We start from the raw sequence: 26,892 nt of genomic DNA on the forward strand, positions 1-26,892 counted from the left end.
ATGTTGTATCTACTCCACTGTCATCTTTACAAACTATAGGTGAAGCTTTAAGACCAAAGCTCTACAGAAACTGAGGCCCATTGCCATACAACATATCAAACTTGAGGGGAAGCTTTAAGACCAAAGCTCTACAGAAACTGAGGCCCATTGCCATACAACATATCAAACTAGAGGGGAAGCTTTAAGACCAAAGCTCTACAGAAACTGAGGCCCATTGCCATACAACATATCAAACTAGAGGTGAAGCTTTAAGACCAAAGCTCTACAGAAACTGAGGCCCGTTGCCATACAACATATCAAACTAGAGGGGAAGCTTTAAGACCAAAGCTCTACAGCAAATTGATATCTTTAGAATGGTCCCTGAGGCCCATTGCAATACAACATATCCTGTCCTGCATTATTAATGACAGCAGGATGTGATCAATGGGAATATTTCTGAGATGAGCCCGCTCCCAGAGTAAAGCCAATCAAAGACAGTCTTACCCACTGAACTGGATACATATACAAAAGAAGCACAGTATTTTCTGACATTGTTAATGTTCTGCTAATGTATATTTTGCTAATATCTTCTGCTACTGTACCTGTTTTAAAATATTAGATTAATGCAAAGCATAGAACTATAAACAAGATCAGTTTCAACAGCTCTCTAGTGATGTGGTCCTATTACCTCTCAGGAGTCTCCCTGTATGTCACCCCCCATCCCTTTAATCTGAAATCATTATGGAGGCACAACATGCTAACCATGTGATTTATTCCTTATTATATTGCTTTTTAAGGAACTGTCAACCGACCTCATGAATTCATTCATCTCCATAAAGCTTCTTCAGAACCACTTAGACTCTGTGTAATCCGGGTGAGACCTCTTATCACTTCATTTGCACACGCAGGGGCCCATCAATTCCTGTCCAGTATGTAGGGCATGCAGGGTAGCTAGCTAAGGGGAATGATCAGGCCGTAGGTGCTTAGAGACAAGTCTATGGGTACGCCATGACAGGAAACTGATAACAAACTGCGTCTCAACCAGATCAACACAGGCAAGATATTCTAAATAAAATAGTTAGCTAAAGATTCTTTAATTACAATACCAACCAAGATCGCAATAGGCAAAGGGAAGTTTTCAATAACAATTCACTGAAGTGCTGCTGCTGTGTGCCATGGCCTAAGAGTCAAATATCTTACTTAAAAGCAGTTAGCAGGTGCCTGGTTGGCTATAGCACAGTGCAGTGGCCTCATAAAGGCAGACAATGGCTTGACTTAATAAGATCCAAAATGGCTCCCATTGGAGGTGGGGAATTTTATTTAATTTCCCCTGGGCCGTCTATGTCTTCAACAGATAACTAGAGGCCAACATGCGACGCGCATTGTCAACAAATCGCTGAGGACCAATCAGGACAGGGGTTGGACATGCTTCTCTGACCCCGTCGCGTCGCCTCAACGAGGCAGCAAAGCAGCAAAGCCACCTAATTATGTGGCTCTAACAAGCAAGCATTGGTCGAGGCAGGAACAGGGACGTACAGGGAGGTGTAACAGTATTGCTTCCGTCCCTTTCCTTGCCCAAACCTGGGTTTGAACCATGGACCCTCTGAACACATCAACAACTGCCTCCCACAAAGCATTGTTACCTATCGCTCCAAAAGGAAAAAAACTACTTATTTTATTTATTTTTTTACCCATTTTTCTCCCCAATTTCATGGTATCCAATTGGTAGTTACAGTCTTGTCTCATCGCTGCAACTTCTGTAAGGACTCGGGAAAGGCGAAGGTCGAGATCCGTGCGTCCTCCGAAACACAACCAAACCAAGCCGCACTGCTTCTTGACACAATGCCCACTTAACCCGGAAGCCAGACGCACCAGTGTGCACCTGACGACCGTTTCTGCCGGCCAAACCCTCCCCTAACCCGGACGACACTGGGCCAATTGTGCGACTCCCCATGGGTCTCCCGGTCGCGGCCAGCTGCGACAGAGCATGGACTCGAACCCAGAATCTCTAGTGGCACAGTTAGCACTGCAATGCAGTGCCTTAGACCACCACTGCACCACTCGGGAGGCCCGGAAACAACTACTTCAAGGTCTCAGAGCGAGTGACGTCACCAATTGCAATGCCACAGGCACTCACCGCTAACTAGACATTTCACACCGGTTCCAGAGAAAAAGACATACCCGGTTGGCGGCGGCGGGTGGTGGGTGGTGGTGCAGGGGAGTTATCAACAAATCAGCATGATAGAAATAGTTTTAAAATTAAATTGTTTCTTTGGGAAGATATATAAAGTGACCTGTGCATTTGAACAACAGCATAAATACACCTATTTCAATTTTGCATGTAAAAACAGAAACACCACAGCTGCACATGCTGCCACTGTTTTGATGACCAACTATTTAGAACGAGTAGCCAGCTCACGAGCAAGTGCATCGATGCCACTAGCAAAGGGAAAATGCAACAAGCACAGATGCAAAAAGTGGAAACAAATTATCTAACTGGGGATAGCTTGCACAATGTCACACAGCATGATGTGCTCGCAAGTTAACTTTAGTTAGATGTGAAAATGTCACGCGATCTAGCAAGCTACCGGTAGTTACCTTGCCGGTAACTGGTGTCCACTAGCTAGCATCTGATGAACGGCAAGGGAAACAAAAAACAGTGTTGCGAACTGAGCACAAAGCCATGCTTTTTTCCCCTCATACTAGGTCTGCAAGATGGTTCTAGCTAGTGTTTCTGTCTGTTGATCTGTCTGCTGACTGTTGATGAATGTGGATGTCCGGTTTATCAGGTCCAAGGCTCCCAATAACTGTCATGATAATGTATTTACAAGTCCATTGCAATTTGCTCTATGTCGCCATCTGCTGAGTACCTGATAGAGCATATCTTCTGTTGATGTCAACGCCCAAGGACGGTCCATTTAACATTGTGCTGTGAAAATCACATGATGAAATCCTGCAATCTCATTGGTGCAGTCCCCCCATTAGCAAGCAATGAGGGAGTTATATTAACACCCCAGTTGACGTAGGTTAAGTACGTGGAGTAATGAGTAGGATTCTGGGTTTTCACACGCAAAAGTGTTTGCCTTTGATAAAAAGTCTTTATCTGTCTTCCCAATGAAAACTAGTTTGAAAATTAGAACAGATACAGTTGAAGTCGGAAGTTTACTTACACCTTCGCCAAATACATTTAAACTCCGTTTTTCACAATTCCTGACATTTAATCCAAGTAAAAATTCCCTGTCTTAGGTCAGTTAGGATCACCACTTTATTATAAGAATGTGAGATGTCAGAATAATAGTAGAGAGAATGATTTATTTCAGCTTTTATTTATTTAATCACATTCCCAGTAGGTCAGAAGTTTACATACACTCAATTAGTATTTGGTAGCATTGCCTTTAAATTGTTTAACTTGGGTCAAACAATTCGGGTAGCCTTCTACAAGCTTCCCACAATAAATTGGGTGAATTTTTCAGAGCTGGTGCAACTGAGTCAGGTTGTAGGCCTCCTTGCTCGCCATCTATTTTGTGAAGTGCACCAGTCCCTCCTGCAGCAAAGCACCCCGAAAACGTGATGCTGCCACCCCCGTGCTTCATGGTTGGGATGGTGTTATTCGGCTTGCGAGTCTCTCCCCTTTTTCCTCCAAACATAACGATGGTCATTATGGCCAAACAGTTCTATTTTTGTTTCATCAGACCAGAGGACATTTCTCCAAAAAGTACAATCTTTGTCCCCATATGCAGTTGCAAACCGTAGTCTGGCTTTTTTATGGCTGTTTTGGAGCGGTGGCTTCTTCCTTGCTGAGCGACCTTTCAGGTTATGTCGATATAGGACTCGTTTTATTGTGGATATAGATACTTTTGTACCTGTTTCCTCCAGCATCTTCACAAGGTCCTTTGTTGTTGTTCTGGGATTGATTTGCACTTTTCGCACCAAAGTATGTTCATCTCTAGAAGACAGAACGCGTCTCCTTCCTGAGTGGTGTGACGGCTGCGTGGTCCCATGGTGTTTATACTCGCGTACTATTGTTTGTACAGATGAACGTGGTACCTTCAAGCGTTTGGAAATTGCTCCCAAGGATGAACCAGACTTGTGGAGATCTACATTTTTTGATTGATTTTCCCATGATGTCAAGCAAAGAGGCACTGAGTTTGAAGGTAGGCCTTGAAATACATCCACAAGTGCTCCTCCAATTGACTCAAATGTTGTCTATTAGCCTATCAGAAGCTTCTAAAGCCATGACATAATTTTCTGGAATTTTCCAAGCTGTTTAAAGGCAGAGTCAAGTGTAGTGTATGTAAACTTCTGTGAAACAGTGAATTATAAGTGCAATAATCTGTCTGTAAACAATTGTTGGAAAAATTACGCGTGTCATGCACAAAGTAGATGTCCTAACCGACTTGCCAAAACTATAGTTTGTTAACAAGAAATTTGTGTAGTGGTTGAAAAACGAGTTTTAATGACTCCAACCTAAGTGTATGTAAACTTCCGACTTCAACTGTATTTTATGGAAAAGATATACTGTATATTTCTGAACGATGCCTTGTTGACAACATGACTGACCGGCGCAGATTACTGTTCAATTTGAGAAGGGCACTCCTCCCTCACCTGTCACACCCTGATCAGTTTTACCTGTCCTCGTTATTGTCTCCACCCCTCCAGGTGTCGCTTGTTTTCCCCAGTGTATTTATCCCTGTTTCCTTTCTCTCTGTGCCAGTTCATCTTGTACGTTCCAAGTCAACCAGCCGTATTCCCGTACTCCTGCCTTTGCTATTCTCTTTTTTCAAGGCCTCCCGGTTTTGACCCTTGCCTGTTCTGGACTCTTTACCCGTCTGCCTGACCATTCGCCTGCCTTGACCACGAGCCTGTCTGACACTCTGTACCTCCTGGACTCTGATTTGGTTTTGACCTTTTGCCTGTCCACAACTATTCTCTTGCCTACTCCTTTTGGATTATTAAACATTGTAAGACTCTAACCATCTGCCTCCTGTGTCTGCATCTGGGTCTCGCCTTGTGTCATGATATCACTGCTTTTGCCCGTTCACGTCACGGGCCATAGCCCAGTGCACTTAATGGTACTCCCTCAGCGTAATAACTGGTAATGCAATCCAAGCACTGGGTGGCAGGCCGAGCACCCGGAGCTGCTGCTGGCAGAGTAGTAGGGAACTGAACAGCTTGTTTTGAACAATATATTTTTTAAACAGTAAAATGTACACTTTTAACTTCTTATGGCTGCGGGGCAGTATTGAGTAGCTTGGATGAATAAGGTGCCCAGAGGTGCCCAGAGTAAACTGCCTGCTCCTCAGTCCCATTTGCTAATATATGCATAGTATTAGTATATTTGGATAGAAAACACTCTGAAGTTTCTAAAACTGTTTGAATGATGTCTGTGAGTATAACAGAACTCATATGGCAGGCAAAAACCTGAGAGAAAATCCAACCAGGAAGTGGGACATCTGAGGTTTGTAGTTTTTCAACTCATCGCCTATCGAATACACAGTGGGATATGGTTTCCACTAGATGTCAACAGTCTTTAGAACCTTGTCTGATGCTTCTACTGTGAAGTGGGGCCGAATGAGAGGGGATTGATTAAGGTCTACCATGAGCTGAACATGCGCTGACCATGCGCGTTCATGTGAGAGCGAGCTCTGTTCTATCACATTTCTGAAGACAAAGGAATTCTCTGGTTGGAACATTATTGAAGATTTATGTTAAACACATCCTAAAGATTGATTCAATACATCGTTTGACATGTTTCTACTGACTGTAACGGAACTTTTTGACATTTTGTCTGCTTTTAGTGAACGCGCTTCGTGACTTTGGATTTGTTTACCAAACGCGCTAACAAAAGTAGCTATTTGGACATAAATTATGGACATTACCGAACGAATCAAACATTTATTGTGGAACTGGGATTCCTGGGAGTGCATTCTGATGAAGATCATCAAAGGTAAGTGAATATTTCTAATGTTATTTCTGACTTCTGTTGACTGCACAATATGGCGGATATATTTTTGTCTTGATTGGGCTCTGAGCGCCAACCTCAGATTATTGCATGGTTTGCTTTTTCCGTAAAGCTTTTTTGAAATCTGACACAGCAGTTGCATTAAGGAGAAGTGGATCTAAAATTCCATGTGTAACACTTGATCTTTGGTCAACGTTTATTATGAGTATTTCTGGAAATTGATGTGGCTCTCTGCAAAATCACTGGATGTTTTTGGAACTACTGAAAACGCGCCAATGTATACTGAGATTTTTTGATATAAATAACATTGTAACATGAAGTCCTATGAGTGTCATCTGATGAAGATGATCAAAGGTTAGTGATTCATTTTATCTCCATTTCTGCTTTTTGTGACTCCTGTCTTTGGCTGGAAAAATGGCTGTGTTTTTCTGTAATTTGGCGGTGACCTAACATAATCGTTTGTGGTGCTTTCGCTGTAAAGCCTTTTTGAAATCGGACACTGTGGTGGGAGGATTATCTTTAAAATGGTATAAGATACTTGTATGTTTGAGGAATTTTAATTATGAGATTTCTGTTGTTTGAATTTGGCGCCCTGCACTTTCACTGGCTGTTGTCATATCGATCCCGTTAACGGGATTGCAGCCATAAATTAAGGAACTTTAAAACCTAATCTATGAATTATATAAAATATATTTATTTGAAAAATGTAAAATAAGTGGGGCACCGCCCCTAACGCTCGAATGGTCAGGCCACCACTGGATAGAGCCACTTTGTGTAGGTAAGGCAAGGTTGATCTTTAGAGGGATGAAGAGAGAGAAAAAAGGCAGTAAATTCTGAGCACCTGCAGGAATCGTTGGCTTGACAAAAGGGCAATGAGTTGGCAGAGGTTTGTGTGCGAGTGACAGGCCGGTCGCCAGGGGGCTTCTGCGTAGGTGAGCAGGGCCTTGACTGACATCCTCAACACGCACACACAGAGAAAGTTTAACCTTGGAGTGTCTAAGAAATCACTCTCAGCAGGCAGGGAGAGAGAGGGCATGGAGAGGGATGGAGAGAGAGAGAGAGAGACAGACACACGGAGAGAGATGAAGATGGGCTCCATGGAAAGAGTCCTGCATAACAACAATAGTGTTTTTTCCTAAAGAGCGGGTTTCCAGAGACTGTGGTTTGAACCCAAGGTCTGAGTACATGCATTTTTAAAGGCTGGTAACAGACAACGCTCTGTCATAAATATAGATGAGGATAAAGATGAGGATAGACACCTGAGGTGGGCACGGCCCACGGCCTAGTCTTGATCCAACCAAATATATCTGGTCAACTGTAGTGCACTACAAAGGGAAAAGGGTGCCATTTGGGATGCAATCAGATTCTCTTAGCTGCTCCCTATGTTTGTTGTTACAAGAGTCCTACTGTATGTCTGATCAATGCCACTGTAGAGGGTTATAATAGAAAGGTGTTCTCTAATTGGTGAATCATATTAATTATACAATTTGATTTGATTTAATAACATTTGTGTCGGTGCTAATAAAATAAATAAGATCAGAACTGAGGACATATAGTAGACATTTACTGTAAATAGCCAAAACATTCATCCATGTAAAATAATTTGCAATAGAAAAGTCCTAACCAATATCTTGTTTATGAAGGCTTATACTCAACATGTGTACAGTAGCATTTGAGCTGTGGAAAAAATTGACCACAATGTGTACATTTATACATCCATGTTCCATTTTTCTGGTCTTAGTGTTTTGTTTCCATAGCAAAGCCTTCCTGTATGCAGCAGATCTCATAAAAGCAGTGATATATATCCATAATTTGCCAGGGATGTTTTTCTTTTCCAGGTCAGGAAAGATGGAAATGGCTTTTCTTTCCACAGGACAGACTATCTCATTCAAATGGTGTATTTATGGTTTTTGTTGCTGATTGAATTATTTTCCATTGCCTGTTCTCCCCCTGCATTGGGAATTGAAACGTTGCCACTGAAACATTCACTACCGAGTGTTCTCCCTTCATTCAATTTCAAGGACTTGGCAACCTTGTCCCTATTCAAACGTGTACATTATTACCTTTTATTGTTGGGAATAAATGAATGGTGAGGTTAAAGGCTCTGGAGAGCTAACACTGGCCTTGAATAATATCACATAGCCAGACTGCAGTCAACCTCTTACATAGGCAATGTTTCGACACCCAAACTGGACGTTCACAGCTATCAAAGGCACAAGTGGATAATTTCATAGGTCTAGCAAAGAAATATAACTGATGCCCTTTTGGGTGTTAAAATAAATCTGTTTTCGACATAGCATTCTAATGAAGAGAGGAGAGGAGACATTGGTTGTTTGGTAATGGAATCTGAGAAATCAGCTTGGGCAAAATCACTATCAACAACAACACACAACAACAACACTTCCCACCTATGGTAATCTTTGTCTCTAACCTTTCCAACGAGTGATCAGGGGTTGTCACTTTTATCACTATGTATTTACTAGGTCTGTAGTGTAAGTGCTTGGGGTGTATGGCATGGGTGCTGCTGCTGAGTGGACATTAGTGACATAACTTCCGGCGCCGAAAGAGATGGCCACCTCGCTTCGCGTTCCTAGGAAACTATGCAGTATTTTGTTTTTTTTAATGTGTTATTTCTTACATTGTTACCCAAGGTAATCTTAGGTTTTATTACATACAGTCGGGAGGAACTATTAGATATAAGAGCAACGTCAACTCACCAACATTACGACCAGGAATACGACTTTCCCGAAGCGGATCCTCTGTTTGCCCTACCACCCAGGACAATGGATCGGATCCCAGCCGGCGACCCAAAACAACGACGCTGTAGAAGAAGGGGCAGACGGAGCGGTCTTCTGGTCAGGCTCTGTAGACGGGCACATCGCTCCCGAGCATACTACTCGCCAATGTCCAGTCTCTTGACAACAAGGTAGACGAAATCCGAGCAAGGGTAGCATTCCAGAGAGACATCCGAGACTGTAACGTTCTTTTGTTTCACGGAAACATGGCTCACTCGAGACACGCTATCTGAGTCGGTACAGCCCCCTGGTTTCTTCACGCATCGCGCCGACAGAAACAAGCATCTCTCTGGTAAGAAGAAGGGCGGGGGTGTATGCCTTATGATTAACGAGACGTGGTGTGATCATGACAACATACAGGAACTCAAGTCCTTTTGTTCACCTGACTTAGAATTCCTCACAATCAAATGCCGACCGCATTATCTACCAAGAGAATTCTCTTCGATCATAATCACAGTCGTGTATATTCCCCCCCAAGCAGACACATCGACGGCCCTGAAAGAACTTCATTGAACTCTATGTAAACTGGAAACTACCAAGGCTCCCCAAATTCTATCAGCATATCGATTGTGCTACCAGGGCTGGCAAAACCCTAGACCACTGTTATTCTAACTTCCGCGACGCATAAAGCCCTCCCCCGCCCTCCCTTCGGAAAAGCTGACCACGACTCCATTTTCTTGCTCCCAGCCTATAGACAGAAACTAAAACAGGAAGCTCCCGCGCTCAGGTCTGTTCAATGCTGGTCCGACCAATCGGATTCCACGCTTCAAGATTGCTTCGATCACGTGGACTGGGATATGTTCCGCATTGCGGCGAACAACAACATTGACGAATACGCTGATTCGGTGTGCGAGTTTATTAACAAGTGCATCGGTGATGTTGTACCCACAGCGTCTATTAAAACATTCCCCAACACCCCATATTCTCCAATTTGCTTTCCGCCCCAATAGGTCCACAGTCGACGCAATCGCCATCACACTGCACACTGCCCTAACCCATCTGGACAAGAGGAATACCTATGTAAGAATGCTGTTCATCGAATACAGCTCAGCATTTAACACCATAGTACCCTCCAAACTCGTCATTAAGACCCTGGGTCTCAACCCAGCCCTGTGCAACTGGGTCCTGGACTTCCTGATGGGCCGCCCCCAGGTGGTGAGGGTAGGTAACAACATCTCCACTCCGCTGATCCTCAACACTGGGTCCCCACAAGGGTGCGTTCTCAGCCCTCTCCTGTACTCCCTGTTCACCCATGACTGCGTGGCCATGCACGCCTCCAACTCAATCATCAAGTTTGCAGACGACACTACAGTGGTAGGCTTGATTACCAACAACGACGAGACAGCCTACAGGGAGGAGGTGAGGGCCCTCGGAGTGTGGTGTCAGGAAAATAACCTCACATTCAACGTCAACAAATCAAAGGAGATGATCGTGGACTTCAGGAAACAGCAGAGGGAGCAGCCGCCTATCTACATTGACGGGACAGTAGTGGAGAGGGTGGAGAGTTTTAAGTTCCTCGGCGTAAACATCACAGACAAACTGAAATGGTCCACCCACACAGACAGCGTGGTGAAGAACCTCAGGAGGCTGAAGAAATTTGGCTTGTCACCAAAAACACTCACAAACCTTTACAGATGCACAACCGAGAGCATCCTGTCTGGCTGTATCACCGCCTGGTACGGCAGCTGCTCCGCCCATAACCGGAAGGCTCTCCAGAGGGTAGTGAGGTCTGTACAATGCATCACCGGGTGCAAACTACCTGCCCTCCAGGACACCTACACCACCCGATGTCACAGGAAGGCCATAAAGATCATCAAGGACAACAACCACCCGAGCCACTGCCTGTTCACCCCGCTATCATCCAGAAGGCGAGGTTAGTACAGGTGCATCAAAGCGGGGACCGAGAGACTGAAAAACAGCTTCTATCTCAAGGCTATCAGACTGTTAAACAGCCACCACTAACATTGAGGGGCTGCTGCCAACATACTGACTCAACTCCAGCCACTTTAACAATGGAAAAATTTATGTAATCAATTTATCACTAGCCACTTTATATTATATAATGTTTATATACCCTACATTACTCATCTCATATGTATATACTGTACTCTATACCATCTACTGCATCTTGCCATCTTGATGTAATGTATCACTAGCCACTTTAAACAATGCCGCTTCATATAATGTTTTCATACCCTACATTACTCATCTCATATGTATATACTGTACTCTATACCATCTACTGCATCTTGCCATCTTGATGTAATGTATCACTAGCCACTTTAAACAATGCCACTTCATATGTTTTCATACCCTATATTACTCATCTCATATGTATATACTGTACTCTATACAATCTACTGCATCTTGCCTATGGCGTTCGGCCATCACTCATTTATATATTTTTATGTACATATTCATTTTCATTCCTTTACACTTGTGTGTATAAGGTAGTTGTTGTGAAATTGTTAGGTTATATTACTTGTTAGATATTACTGCATGGTCGGAACTAGAAGCACAAGCATTTCGCTACACTTGCATTAACCCCTGCTGTGATGACAAATGACAAATACATTTGATTTGATTTTGTTGATAATTGTCCCCATCTAGATGTTGAGTGTTAGCACAGAGAGATGTGCTGTGACAGAATGACAGAATGAGGATATGCCTTCTGGTGGAGAAGACTAGTGACTAGGAACTAGAGACTGGGGACTCGGCCTGTGTCTAAAAATGGCACCCTATTCCGTATATAGCGCACTACTTTTGACCAGGGCGCACAAGGTCATTCAGTGACCAAAGGAGAGACAATGGCTAGAGATTCAAAACAGCTACCACCCCAGTGTTACACAGATCTGTGCAGGGTCATAGAAACATACCTGTGGAGGAGCTGCCCACAATATACTGGAATGCTAAGTGAACATAAAAATACCCTTACATGCTAGTGTTATATTAACTACTAAAATGGGCCGTATCACTACAAGGAAAATAAATAGCGGATTTCTTTCTTTTTACTGCTCTGATATTTAGCCTCATCACCATGCAACTAGTTAATAAAATAGACTACGCTGGTTGTGTTTAATTATCAACCTGTCAGTGGGAGAAGGGTAACACTCTCCTAAGGGCATGCTGACCTTCCCTCTCATGGCCCAATGCTCTGCTTTGTCATTATGTACAGCTGGGTGTGTGTCTGCCTGCTGGGACTGTGTGGAGAGAGAGAGCATGCTGACCTGGCTATCCGTCAACCAGCCAGTGTCAGTCCATCCCCATCCATCCATCTAACCCCCTCCCCTCCCCTCTCCTCCCCTCGCCCCTGGCCTGCCGTCAGTGCAGCGCTCGGCAAAGGACTAGGGTCTTAATATTAATTGGAGCCGCGCTAATGAGCTCCGCCTGCTTGCCCACCTCTGGGACCTGGCTGATTACCAGACAGAGGTGCGACCATTTGTCAATGGCAAGAGGTGGCATTTACACTGCTGACCTTGCCTGGGAGGGACAAAAAAAATTGTTTGCATTAACCGCTGTTTTCATTGTTTTCTCTGCCATGTCTGAGGACAATTTCTGTCCATGAAAGTGAAGATTGGATGAAATAGGGATGGAAGGAGGAATGAAGGAGGGAGGAAGGGGTGTTGCTGTCTGAACGTTCTCTATCTGTCAGGGCTGCTTTTCTGATTCACCGTCTTAAGCGAAAATTGCTCAGAGGGACAAATGTCAAGACACAATCATTTTTATATTCCTCACATCCATGGTAACTCATTTCATAGCTTTTTGTTATTGAAAAAAAAGCCTGCTCTTTCCCTCTCCCTCGCTCCCTTTATCTTTTTCTCTGTGTTGCTTAGTGTGTTGCGTGTGTGTGGGTGTGTGTGAGGGCTAGGGAGCAGGCTGCTGTAGTCAGTCTCGGAGGGAGTGTGGATTTGTCCATAGTGGGATGGAGGGGACCTGTGTAGGTCTGTGACTGGTTAACCTGGGCAGGGGCTGCTGGGACTCCAGGGTATCCATCACAGTGGCAGCTCCTCCCCCCCTCCTCCCCCCTGGTCCTGGGGAAAAGTCACAGAAGTTGCAGAGGGAGGGGAAAAATCTAGTAAAAATGTAATGCACTCCGCAAAGCGGTCATGTCATACTTGGTTATGGAAAATAATCCCAGATGCCTGCAGTGCTAAAATGGAGCTATAATGTGCTCGCCTCCTAACCCGGCCTGACAGCCATGATGTACGACTACCATTACCGGAAAATATCACTTCAACTAACCCATGATCCGACTCCGCTAAGGGTCATATTATCCATGAGGAACAAATTACACTCCCCCAAAGTAAATACAAATTTCCTACATGGACTGGGTACAAATATGGGAGAAGGGGGAGAGGGAGTTTGGGGGGGGGGGGTACAAATTCGTTACCTATGACAACGCTCTGCGGAGTGACAAGGATGATAGAGTACATGACAAATCACGGGCTGACAGGCTACTCTAGTGCAATCAGCCTCAGCCTCGGCCTAGCGAGCACCCACTCAAGCCTGTAAACACTATACTCTTCCTTTGGAGGGGCAAAACACAATCTTTTAACACTGACAAGTCGCTCTCTGCTTTTTATTACTCATCCAGCTCCCCAGCAGTAGGGGGGAAGGAGAGAAGATAAAACGTTTTTATATACAGCGCTGTTTGTTCGTTGAATGATTGAGAAACTCGACACTTCTGCTGTAATTGCCTGAGGGCAAACACTGCAATACAATAAAAAACAAGAAACAGCAAATATATTACCAGCTCAGATCTTTATTTGATGTCAAGGACAAACAGGTCCTCTCCATGGCGGCTCCACTAAAGCACCCACTTACAGTCTCCCCTTGCCTCCAATAAGAGCCAACTATGACAAATTACACCACTTTTCCATGCCAGGTCGTTAATAAGACACAAACCGCTTTCAAAATGGCATTTACTGCTTAGTGGCCAAACGCTGATAGACTGATGGTGAATAAATACACACTTAGTGAAGGTGTGGTCTAGGTAAAGAGGCTCTGCGCCAGGTGGAATAAAAAGACTGTTGAATGATAAGAGAGAGGACTCGCCATCTTCATAAAAGGCCTAAGTAGTCTTCAGTCACTCAGGGCTGGGGGCTGACGCTCTAGTCTAGTAAAAAGCACTAGAACACCACCAGATATCTTTGCAAATAATTTGACTGGCAGTTTAAGGTGCCACTTACCAGCAAAACCACTTAAGCATTTAGCTAGTCTGGTCTGGATAGAGTGGCTGGTGCTCGTGACTATGTCATTTCCATGGAACAGTCATTTCCATCTTATAACTAATGCTTCAAAAGATTTCTCATGAAAAGCATTTAAAAAAATAAATAAAAGCTATATATTTGAGGGAATTGAAGCTTACGCAACTATGAGTTGTGTCCACACGCCCAAGGAGCAGCACAGAATATTTTTCTTAAATCACTGAAAGATGTTCTGGGCACATAAACACGTGCACATTAAAGTTTAAGACTGAGCCCATTTTACATTCACTTTAGCCTCATCAGCCTTTAAACACTCTCAGATGGTGAAAAACCTGTTGGCGTTAACTGCGCCATGAAACGGGGAATGTTACTGGATATTGGCGGCCCACATCAAAGGCACCTTTAGGCTATGGAATCCTTCCCTCTCTCTCTCTCTCTCTGCAACTTCTCTCCTATCCTCTACTCCTGCCTGTAATCCTGCTGTAATAATGGGACTCAAGCTGCTTCAAATGAACGGCCCAGTCCTACCTGTTAGCAATAATAAAAAGAACCACCTGATCCTGGATCAGATTCGAGCCCGGATCCCTCGGGCTGCCTAGCCTGGGAAGTGAAAGAGAGCCGGAACACAATCAATGACTGACTAGCTTTTCCAGAATGGAACCTGGAATCGGGGCCAAGCACACTTTGCGGCCAGAGCCAGGATTGGAACATCCAGGCCGGCCAAAGCTTTGAGAAGAGACTCATTGGGATTAGCTTTTTCTCTCTCACTCGTATCCGATATACCAGGGTTCCCCAACTGGCGGACCACGGAGGGCGAATTTGGCCCGCGGGTGGTTTTATTTCGCCCCCCAAGTTTTCTGAGCCAAAAATATATAATTTCAACAACAAAAAAATTGGGGGGTATTTTCTTTTGTAGGACGTGAAAGACTGTAAAAACACCAGGAGATCAGCTCCAAGTGATTTCAATTTATGAAATCTGTTCCCAAGTATTCCCACACATAATAGAGAGACACACATTATCGTATACGCTTGTAAGCAAGGTTTGAATATGTTTTAGTCAAACATTATATCTGTTTGGGCTTTTTGCGGTCAATTTGTAGTCTACAAATGATTTTAATTGTGTTTCATGCCTCCCAACCATCCGCTCAAGAATACGTCGACACGCGGCTGAATCTAGTTGATGATCCCTGCCATATACCGACACCAATTCATCAACCACCGGCAGTCCCTGGACGGACCCCGGGTGCAGGCCCTGAGACCAGATGGACCATCCCACTCTGCCTGATGAAAGAGGACAGAACATATCATTCAAGAAAACTCTGGGCAACAATGAGATGGGCCATCAGTCACTATTACAGGGACAAAGAGACATGACAGTGCTATAGACAGTGTACCATCTCCTTCAGCCTAAGACCAGACACAGAATCACAGACACTTCTTTAACATTCTAACAGTTACAGTAATCATGGTAGAGTGATATTGTCTATTAAAGTGACAGTAGGATGAGAACACCCTGTCCCTATCAATGTCTTAACTCTAAAAAGACTGCATGTGAGACACTGTCATAGAGAAGAAAGGGAATGACCGATAGATTGGGATAATAATGGACAAGTGTGCGTGTGTGTCCATGCATGTGTGTGTGAGGACCCTGGTTTCTATCTGTCAGCCAACACACCATTATCATGTCATGTTAGAGGAATCCCATCAAACAGGTCACTTTGTAAAGAGCACCCAGGAGAACATCCATGTCTTCTGACAGCGTTGACTGTCCTTTGGAGACAGGATGTATTAAAAGAACACACACACACACGCGCTCGTCCACCACACTCATGTGTACACACACACACACACACACACACACACACACACACACACACACACACACACACACACACACACACACACACACACACACACACACACACACACACACACACACACACACAGAGGCAAAAAGCTGGCTCTTATCAGAGCCCCTGCGGCTCCTGTCACCACAGCAGAAGCCTCTCTACACCAGGCAGAACGGGATTTCTCCTGGGAACACTTTTTCCATTTCCTGATTCTGAAGAAAACGAAATAAGCCACGTTTGTCCTCATCTGAATACATTTGACCCTTTAAAACGACTGTGCCCCCCCCTTCTTCTCCACAGCCGTGTTCTAAAGTAGAACACATCCACAGAATTCAAATGATCCTGGTGGTGGCTGGAGAGAGAGAGAGAGAGAGAGAGAGAAAGAGAGCGAGGCTGATGCCTGGCAGGGACAGATAGTGACTGTGGTGACTACAGGGTAACGAGGATGATGCTGAGGAGCTTGAGCTTCAATTACTCTGTAACAGAGGAGAACCGTGGCAGTCAGAGCCCCCCTATTTACTCATTCACTCCTCTGTTATTTTAATACACAATTAATCATTGACAGAAAGGTACAGCGTGGCGCTCAGCTCTGTTCATCACCACTGTAACATGATCCGGGATGAATGAATAAAATCACTAAGGGAATTACAGGCTACGACGTGTTGCTGAAACAAAAGGAATTGCCACGGGGTAATTTGAATTGACGGCACTGAGTAATGACTCAATTTACAGAAGCGACTAAACAAAACAACAAACAACAAACAACAAACAACAAATGGTATTCTAAATCATCACACTTTTGCTGGATTTACAGTTGCAAGTTTACTGTTCCTGGGAAATATGGCTGCTCAGAAGGATCTAAGACTACTATCTGTGAATATGTTCAGACCACTGGCAAAGGTCCAAGTTTGCAGCATACAGACCAGTCAGAGCCACATGGTTTTGGACCAAGTTACATTAAAATGCAGTCTGTTTAAGATAAGAGACTCCGATACAGTATGATGAGAGGCTAATAATACTTAGAATAATTCAAGAATATGAACACTTTTTATACTATTATTTTATTATTATACTACAGGTGAAGACATTGAAGCACATTGTTTATGTCTTGTAAACACAATGCTTCTGTGAGAAACGATTTGAGAAAATACTGTATAAACCCTAATGGAAATGCACACAGCCATAGCAGCTCCACTTAACTGTAATCTAAAGCCATAACAGTTCAATTTAGATTTCGCACATAATTTAGTCATTTATAATTAAAGTGCAGCTAATTAGGCCTCTCTCACAGTTATTAACTAGATGTTTAATTCTAATTAAATAGAAATCTACACTTAAAGAAAGTCTAATATTTGATCCTCATTGAAACCACATTGATGAAAGATACATGAAAAAGATCTGCATTGCAGGAAGAAAGGAATGTCTTGGTAGAGAAAGATAAACACTAAGATGGAGTCTTACCTTGTCTTCCTGGTCGCTCTCACTGTCACACTGTAAGAGAACACAGAAACATGGTTAACTAGGCATATACCCTGTAATTTGCTCTCCTTTTTATTTGCTTTAATTGAAATGTGAGTGTACAGAATCTAATTTACCTCATCACACGACACATTTTATCAGGTCTTTAATTGAAATGTGAGTGTACAGAATCTAATTTACCTCATCACACGACACATTTTATCAGGTCTTTAATTGAAATGTGAGTGTACAGAATCTAATTTACCTCATCACACGACACATTTTATCAGGTATTTAACTGAAATGTGAGTGTACAGAATCTAATTTACCTCATCACACGACACATTTTATCAGGTCTTTAATTGAAATGTGAGTGTACAGAATCTAATTTACCTCATCACACGACACATTTTTATCAGGTCTTTAATTGAAATGTGAGTGTACAGAATCTAATTTACCTCATCACACGACACATTTTATCAGGTCTTTAATGGAGAACTGAGTACAGATGAGTATTTCCATCATATTCAAATCAAATTTTATTGGTTGTGTACATATATTTACAGATGCTAACGCAGGTGCAGTGAAATGCTTGTTCTTCTAGCTCCAACAGTGCAGTAATACCTAGTAACACAACAAAATAAACACAAATCCCCAAAATACAAACATTTAAATTAAGAAATATCAGAATGAACAATGTCAGAGTCTGGAATATAAATATATACAGTGCCTTCAAAAAGTATCCATACACCTTGACTTTTTCCACATTTTATTGTGTTACTGCCTGAATTCCAAATGGAATAAAAAAAAATATATTCACAGATCTATACACATTACCCCATTAAAGACAAAGTGAAAACAAGTTTGTAGACATTTTTGGTAATTTATTGAAAACGAAATACAGAAATATCAAATTTACGTAAGTATTCACACCACTGAGTCAATACTTTGTAGAAGCACCTTTGGCAGCCATTACAGCTGTCTTTTTGGGGATGTCTAAGAGCTTTGCGCACCTGGATTGTGCAATATTTGCCCATTATTCTTTTTACAGTTCTTCAAGATCTTGATTGTTGATCAGTACTAGACAGTCATTTTCAAGTCTTGCCATAGATTTCCAAGCCAATTCAGTAAAAACTGTAACTAGGCCACTCAGGAACATTCAATGTCGTCTTGGTAAGCAACTCCAGTTTAGATTTTTTTTATTTTTTTTATTTAACCTTTATTTAACTAGGCAGGTCAGATAAGAACAAATTCTTATTTACAATGATGGCCTAGGAACAGTGGGTTAACTGCCTTTTTCAGGGGCAGAACAACAGATTTTTACCTTGTCAGCTCTGGGACTCAATCTAGCAACCTTTCGGTTACTGGCCCAATGCTCTAACCACTAGGCTACCTACAGCCCCAGATTTGGCCTTGTGTTTTAGGTTATTGTCCTGCTGAAAGGTGAAAGCAGACTGAACCAGGTTCTAGGATTTTACCTGTGCTTATAGCTGTATTCCTTTTCTTTTTATCACAGAAAACTCCCTAGTCCGTGCAGACGACAAGCATATCCATAACATGATGCAGTCACCACCATGCTTGAAAATATGAAGAGTGGTACTCAGTGATGTGTTGTGTTGGATATGCCCCAAGCATATTTGTATTCAGGACAAAAAAGTTAATTTCTTCCCCAATTCCTTTGCAGTATTACTTTAGTCCCTTGTTGCAAACAGGATGCATGTTTTGGAATACTGTGCTTGAAATTCACGATTGAGGGACCTTACAGATAATTGTATGTGTGGGGTGCAGAGATGGGGTAGTCAATCGAAAATCATGTTAACCCCTATTCTTAACACGCAACTTCCATGCAATTTATTACGCAATTTGTTAAGCACATTTTTACTCCTGAACTTATTTAGTCTTGCCATAACAAAGGGGTTGAATACTTATTGATTGAAGACATTTCAGCTTTTAATTTTTGTATTAATAAAAAAAAAGAAGACAAACAAAGTTCCACTTTGACAATATTGTTTGTTGATCAGTGACACAAAATCTCATTTAAATCTATTTTAAATTCAGGCTGTAACACAACAATATTTAGAAAAAGTAAAGGGGTGAGAATAGTTTCTGAAGGCACTGTACAGTTGAAGTCGGAAGTTTACATACACTTAGATTGGAGTCATTAAAATTCATTTTTCAACCACTCCCCAACTTTCTTGTTAACAAACTATACTTTTGGCAAGTCGGTTAAGACATCTACTTTGTGCATGACACAAGTCATTTTTCCAACAATTGTTTACAGACAGATTATTTCACTTACAACTCACTGTATCACAATTCCAGTGGGGTCAGAAGTTTACATACACTAAGTTGACTGTGCCATTAAACAGCTTGGATAATTCCAGAAAATTATGTCATGGCTTTAAAGCTTCTGATAGGCTAATTAACATCATTTGAGTCAATTGGAGGTGCACCTGTGGATATATTTCAAGGCCTACCTTCAAACGCAGTGCCTCTTTGCTTGACATCATGGGAAAATCAAAAGATATCAGCCAAGACCTCAGAAAAAAATTTGTAGACCTCCACAAGTCTGGTTCATCCTTGGGAGCAATTTCCAAATGCATGAAGGTACCACGCTTATCTGTACAAACAATAGTATGCAAGTATAAACACCATGGGACCACGCAGCCGTCATACCGCTCAGGAAGGAGACGCTTTCTGTCTCCTAGAGATGAACGTACTCTTAAAATAAAGTTGTGATCCTAACTGACCTAAGGCAGGGAATTTTTACGAGGATTAAATGTCGGGAATTGTGAAAAACTGAGTTTAAATGTATTTGGATAAGGTGTATGTAAACTTCCGACTTCAACTGTATGTACAGTGTAAATATACAGTGCATTTTGAAAGTATTCAGACCCCTTGACTTTTTCCACATTTTGTTAGATTACAGCCTTATTCTAAAATTGATTAAATCGTTTTTTCCCCCTCATCAATCTTCACATAATACCCCATAATGACAAAGCAAAACAGGTTTTAATTGTAGCAAATTTGTTACAAATAAAAAAAGGAAATATCACATTTACATAAGTATTCAGATCCTTTACTCAGTACATTGTTGAAGCACATTTGGCAGCGATTACTGCCTCTTCTTGGGTATGATGCTACAAGCTTGGCACACCTGTATTTGGGGAGTTTCTCTCATTCTTCTCTGCAGATCCTCTCAAGCTCTGTCAGGTTGGATGGGGACAGTGTGACCAGAAAATCACCACCACACCATCAAACTTCCTCCTCCATGCTTCACGGTGGGAACCACACATGCGGAGATCATCCGTTCATCTACTCTGCATCTCACAAAAACAAGGCGGTTGGATCCAAAAACTTCAAATTTGGACTCATCAGATCAAAGGACAGATTTCCACCGGTCTAATGTCCATTGCTCGTGTTTCTTGGCCCAAGCAAGTCTCTTCTTATTATTGGTGTCCTTTAGTAGTGGTGTCTTTGCAGCAATTCGACCATGAAGGCCTGATTCACGCAGTCTCCTCTGAACAGTTGATATTGAGATGTGTCTGTTACTTGAACTCTGAGAAGCATTTATTTGGGCTGCAATTTCTGAGGCTGGTAACTCTGATGAACTTATCCTCTGCAGCAGAGGTACTCTGGGTCTTTCAAAGTTCTTGAAATGTTCCTTATTGACTGACCTTCATGTCTTAAAGCAATGATAGACTGTTGTTTCTCTTTGCTTATTTGAGCTGTTATTGCCATAATATGGATTTTGTCTTTTACCAAATAGGGCTATCTTCTGTATACCACCCTTACCTTGTCACAACACAACTGATTGGCTCAAACGCATTATGAATGAAAGAAATTCCACAAATGAACTTTTAACAAGGCACACCTGTTAATTGAAATGTATTCCAGGTGACTACATCATGAAGCTGGTTGAGAGAATGGCAAGAATGTGCAAAGCTGTCATCAAGGCAAAGGGTGGCTACTTTGAAGAATCTCAAATATAAAATATATTTTGATTGGTTTAAAACTTACTACATGATTCCATATGTGTTATTTCATAGTGTTGATGTCTTCACTATTATTCAACAATGTAGAAAAGGGTGTCCAAACTTTTGACTGGTACTATATATATATATATATATATATATATATATATATATATATCATGGTGTATAGACAGTATGGGCAGTATATGAATAGAAAAGGTGTGTACAGCAGTTTTATAGAATGAGCCACCACTAGAATACAGTATATACATATGAAGTGGGTAAGACAGTATGTAAACATTATTAAAGTGACCAGTGTTCAATGACTATGTACATAGGGCAGCAGTCTCTAAGGTACAGGGTAGAGTACTGGGTGGTAGCTAGCTAGTAACAGTGACTATTATTATTCAGGGCAGGGTACTGGGCAGAGGCCGGCTAGTGGTGACTATTTAAAAGACTGATGGCCTGGAGATAGAAGCTGTTTTTCAGTCTATCAGTCCCAGCTTTGATGCACTTGTACTGTTTCCGCCTTCTGGATGGTAGCGGGGTGAACAGGCGCTGGTTCGGGTGGCTGAGGTTCTTGATGTTCTTCTTGGCCTTCCTGTGAAACCAGGTGTTGTAGATTTCCTGGAGGGAAGGCAGTGTGCAGGAGGGGGATAAGCATGCACCCCTGTGGGGCCCCTGTGTTGTGGATCAGCGTGGCAAAGGTGTTGTTGTCTACCTTCAACACCTGGGGCCGGCCCATCAGGAAGTCCAGGAACCAGTTGCACATGACGGGGTTCAGACCCAAGGCCCCGAGCTTAGTGATGAGCTTGGAGGGTACTATGGTATTGAGTGCTGAGCTATAGTCAATAAACAGCATTCTTACATAGGTATCCCTCTTGTCCAGGTGGAATATGGCAGTGTGCATTGCTATGGCAATAACGTCGTCCGTGGATCTGTTGGGCCAATGTCATTAGACCACTCCATTATACTCTTTAGACATGGATCTGAATATGAAACAAACAGTCCATAAAATATCTCACGCAAGCACCTGGTTAGTCTGATTAACATTCAAAACAAACAAATCTAAATTGTTCATATAAATTATTTTAGGTGCAGGATGGAAAGATGGAGAGAACAGAGAAACTGTAAAGGTGTCTTTTGGGAAAAAAAGTTGGATTTCAGTTTTTCTTCCCCAATTTCAATTTCAAGGTCCACTTAATTCTTTATCAACTAATTAGCGGGATGCTGGGTGGCCGGCGGCCCTCGAAGTTGTGCATATGGCCGAGGAGCGGGGAAGCACTGGAGTCGGAAATGAAGAAGGCACTGGGTGTGTTGAGCGGGGGGGTGGCTAGTGTCGATTAAAACACAGAGGGTTTACCCTTGTGCCAGCCCAGTGTGGGGTGATTGACTGACAGCGCATGGGAGCCAGGCCACAGTCACTTCCCTAAGCCTGGTGCTCTCTATTTTTTTCCTTTCTGCAGAGCCGGGGCCCTGCTCCCTGCTCCCTGCAGAGCTCAAAGGTAAAAGGCAGGCTGGGCCTCTGGCTCTGTATTCCCCTGGCTGACTGGACCAGTGAAGAGGGAGAGGGGCCTGTGCTGGACAGCGTGCTCAGCAGGAGCACGCCATCCAATTTACCGGCCTGTCCCACACGGCCCCAGTGGCCAGCCCCCAGCAAACTGCCATGATGGTCAGCACCTCATAAATTATGCAGAGGCAATAAACACACTGAGAAAACACTCTCTCCCGTTCTCTCCCTCCCACCCTCTTTCCCCCTCTTTATCTATCTCCATCACTCCTTTCTTTCCCCCTGCGTTAATTAATTCACAGTGCACAGAGTCAAGTCAACAGCCAAATATAGACTACATAGCCTGTCAGCTAGAAACACAAACAAAGTTAATGTACATCATTACCTACAACAATGCATGTTCTACAAATGATGCATGCTAACTGTAACTGTATCTATTAGGGCTGGGAATTGCCAGGGACCCCATGATACTATACTATCACGATACTTGTATTGATGTACATGTATTGCGATTCGATACTGCAATTTTATTGTGATTTGATGTTCCAAACATATTGCTCACTATATGTCTGCTGCAGAGAGACAAGAAGGAGCCATAATAAAAATGAGTTCTGATCAGTCATGGAAATAAAAGTGCTTAAAACATATTTAAAAGAAAATGGAACAGAAGATATAGGATGAAAAATACCAGAGTTTTTGCGCAGGTACAGCCGACTAGCGCTAGCTAACGCTAGCCATTACTTGGAGTCAAAGTATCAATAAAATGTTGTCCAAAATAATTTTGTGATATGTAACTGTATCGACTTTTACCCCCATCACTAATAAAGGGCCCTGTATTACTGTCTGAACTACTTCCATGTGTTTAAGCCTTCAGACTGTGACAAGAGTAATGTTACCCAAGACTCATTAGTCCCTGCAGTCTCTGTGCAGAGCACACCAAGCAGAGCAGGCAGGCGAGGAGTTCAAATAATGGGGAGATACATTTTTTCCACTGTGTTGTGATCCATAAAAAACACCCGCAGCCTTTTTTTCTTTCTTTCTTTTCTTCCCCCCTTCCATTCCCTTTTCCCCTGCTTGCCTGTGCAGCCAATTGCTTTGATTGTCGAGATAGAAGAGGACTGGAATTACTTGCCCTTGCTTATGAAGCAAATGGAACATGCTAATAGAAGTCATCGTATTACCCGATGCAAAAGTGCCATAGCTCATTACTTTAAGATAAAAGGATATCATTGTAGACGGCGAGCAGAATTGACTTTCTAGCGGTACGACTTGATGATGATTTAATCAACTGCTCTCTTTCGCTTCTCATCCCCGTGCCTGTCGCTTCTGCAGGTGCCACTACACGAGACACTCACACAGCTAGAGGGGGAAGAGAAAATACAAATCAATTGCTGTCATTACTTTTTTCCCCTGAGGATAGAGGAATGCAAATTTCTCTGCACTACAAAGGGAGTGGGAGAAGAAAAAATGAGAAAACTCAATAAAATGGAAATACCTTTATAATGAGCAAAGCAAGAAAGCCAGAGATCAAGACTGACAGGCAAGGGCAGGCAATTTGTTCGTCCTTTAAGCACAAGACGCCACGTTCCCTCACACTCACTGCACTACACAGGGAAAAGCAACCAATAATAATAACGCTAAAAAGATACAAACACTTCTAACATAAAAACAAGTCGGTGTCGTCAGTCACTGATTAGTGATCATGGTGCGTTAAAATGCTGTTACGCAGTGTGGCTCGGAGAGAGGAACACCATCATTGGCAAATCTATGTTCTTTTCCATTTACTGAGACCCATGTTGAAACCAGAGGCACTGCAGAGAGCCTAGGCTAGATAATATCACTGTGAGCCAAAGATTATGTGGATGACATATCTCAACTACAGTACCATTATGGTTGCACATTTGGAGGTTGGATGGATTTGATTTTAAAGGTTTTAAATCAGAGTGCTCATGGAAATGAGTAGGTATAGTATGCTACTGTAAATAGGAGAACAAACTGCAAAAACTATTTTGAAAGGGAAACTAGAAAAACTAGGACATTAATATGTAAAACACACAGACATGTAAAAAAGATGTACCTACAGTACAACAATGGGGCCATTTAGAACCCAGAGCTTAGCTCTCAGACAGGCTGAGGCAGCTTGAGGAAGTCTGCGTAATTTAATGCAGTCATGTACAATAAGGAAACCATTACTCCTCTGAGGAAGACGGGGAGAGAAGGAGGGCAGCAGCCATAGAAAGCGATACTCTAGCCAGGCCCAGTGGTATTTACACAGCCCCAACATTATACTGTACAACGCAGACCCCAGACCTCAGTGTTTAGGTTAAGTAACAGAGGAATGTCAAACATTACCCTCAGCACTAAGAGCTGTTGATGTTGGCCTGTATCCGGAGCACTTCTGATTGCCACGACCCCCACCCTCTATCCCTCCTTTTGGCTGAGTGCACTTACAAATGTCCCTATAATGTGTCCAAGCATCAAGGCTTTTGTTTATATCAGACTCAGAGTAGGATAAAACTATTCTGTGTCCGTAAGCCTCTCCAGACTCCAGCTGAGATAATATTAACCCAATAGACAGAGGAGACAGGGAACAGACAGGGAACATGAGGAGAGATGTCCTCAATGGTAAATGATTCAGCTAGCTTCGTTCTGCTATCCTCTCATAAGCAACAGCAGGGTTTTTCTGTGTCTGGCTCTACCAAACTCCCCAACAGAAACAACTGTTGTCATAAGGAGTCTTGCCCACCACATCAAACAGAGATGCGTGAGAGAGATGCACGCCATGTTCTGTACTGTAGCTACTTAGAAATATAACATTTAGGCATATAATCTGGAATCATGGAATCTGTGGTTCCAAATGCACTGTTTCTCAAATGTATACAGATGCTGTGTCAATCAAAGAAATATAAACAACCATTCACAATAGCCTGACCTAATATTCGCTCAAATGTCAACTTCTTCAATATGGCTGGATGGATGCATCATTGTGCCATGCCATCCCCATGTCTGGTACTATCACGAGGTGCTGCTGGTCACTGTCCATGACCCTAGAATTAATGACAGTACCATTGATATCTGCTTCCTTTAAGGGTCTAGTGGAGCTGAGGACTGGGGATAGTTATCTGCCTGGGACACATTTCCTGCAGCATCACTGAAGGGGTTAAAGCTGAGGGACTCCCTGGTTAAATAAAGGATAAATAGAAACTGTCTACCCGTCGACTCGCCTGTCTGTCTGTCTGCCCACCTGCCTGCCTGTCTGCCAGCTTGGAAGCTAGTGGGATAGCAGCATGAATAATGGCAGCTATTGCCAGAGTCAGCTCAGACGGTGCCAATTTGATATGCCGCCGTCAAGGGCTCCTCTTCTTTTTTTCTCCCTCCCAGAGTAAAGCTGCACGTCCTGATGGTTTTCTGATGCAAACAGTCGCATGGCAAAATGTTTTTTTCCTCTCCCGCTGCCTGCTCTTCCATCTGCTGCTGGGGCCCGGGCGCCGCCAACCACCTGCCTGTCACAGTGTGCATGGAAATTAGCTGGGGAGGAGGCGCTCGCTGGTGCTAATTACATTTTAATCATTAGAAATGTGTTGGCAAATCAAGGCTTGATTGCCATCTTGGAGCCCCGCGCTCCTCCCTGCAGAGCAGAGCGGAAGGGAGGCCTGCCTGCCATGGAGGTGGCTGAGCCCGGGCCTGCCGAGCCTGTGCCTCTCCTCCGCGCTCCTCCCTCCCTCCTCAAACTCCCTCCCACAATATGGCGATGTGCCGGGCTTGGACTCTGGCGTGTTATTCACAGGTAACATAGGGGCCGTGATGGTGATGAGGCAGGCAGGGACCTGTGCCATGCTCATTCTCACATCCCCATGAAAGGCCGGCCAGCCAGTCCCTGTCCTAGTACCACCACTGTGAGCTGAGGAACAGTAAATAGCAAATCCACCCTGGTAGTAAGGGGAGACTGATGAGCTCAGGGTTTACAACACATGGAGCACCGGTAGGACTGAGGACCGGAGCAGACTGGGCCAACAGGACAGACTTACAAATTAGTTTGAGAGAGTGGATTGCTAAATGGAATGTCCGATTATTATGATACTTTCACCTCCGACAGAGAGAAAGTGAGAGAAAATAACAGAGAGAGAAAAGAATGAAGAGAGATTTTCTCATTGTTG

At 43.1% G+C, this 26,892-nt stretch overlaps 1 protein-coding gene across 8 annotated transcripts in view; it reads right to left on the reverse strand.

Annotated features, from left to right (window-relative positions):
• Nucleotides 1-26,892, reverse strand: part of LOC139537438 (autism susceptibility gene 2 protein-like) — a 487,977-nt gene that overhangs the window by 130,009 nt on the left and 331,076 nt on the right. For all 8 annotated transcript variants that reach the window (XM_071338717.1, XM_071338715.1, XM_071338713.1 and 5 more), the window contains one exon: nucleotides 17,255-17,284. In XM_071338717.1, the coding sequence (XP_071194818.1) occupies nucleotides 17,255-17,284 (30 nt within the window). The remainder of the gene's footprint in view (nucleotides 1-17,254; nucleotides 17,285-26,892) is intronic.

This window comes from Salvelinus alpinus, chromosome 13 (assembly GCF_045679555.1).
Source record: "Salvelinus alpinus chromosome 13, SLU_Salpinus.1, whole genome shotgun sequence".
Lineage (NCBI taxonomy): Eukaryota > Metazoa > Chordata > Actinopteri > Salmoniformes > Salmonidae > Salvelinus > Salvelinus alpinus.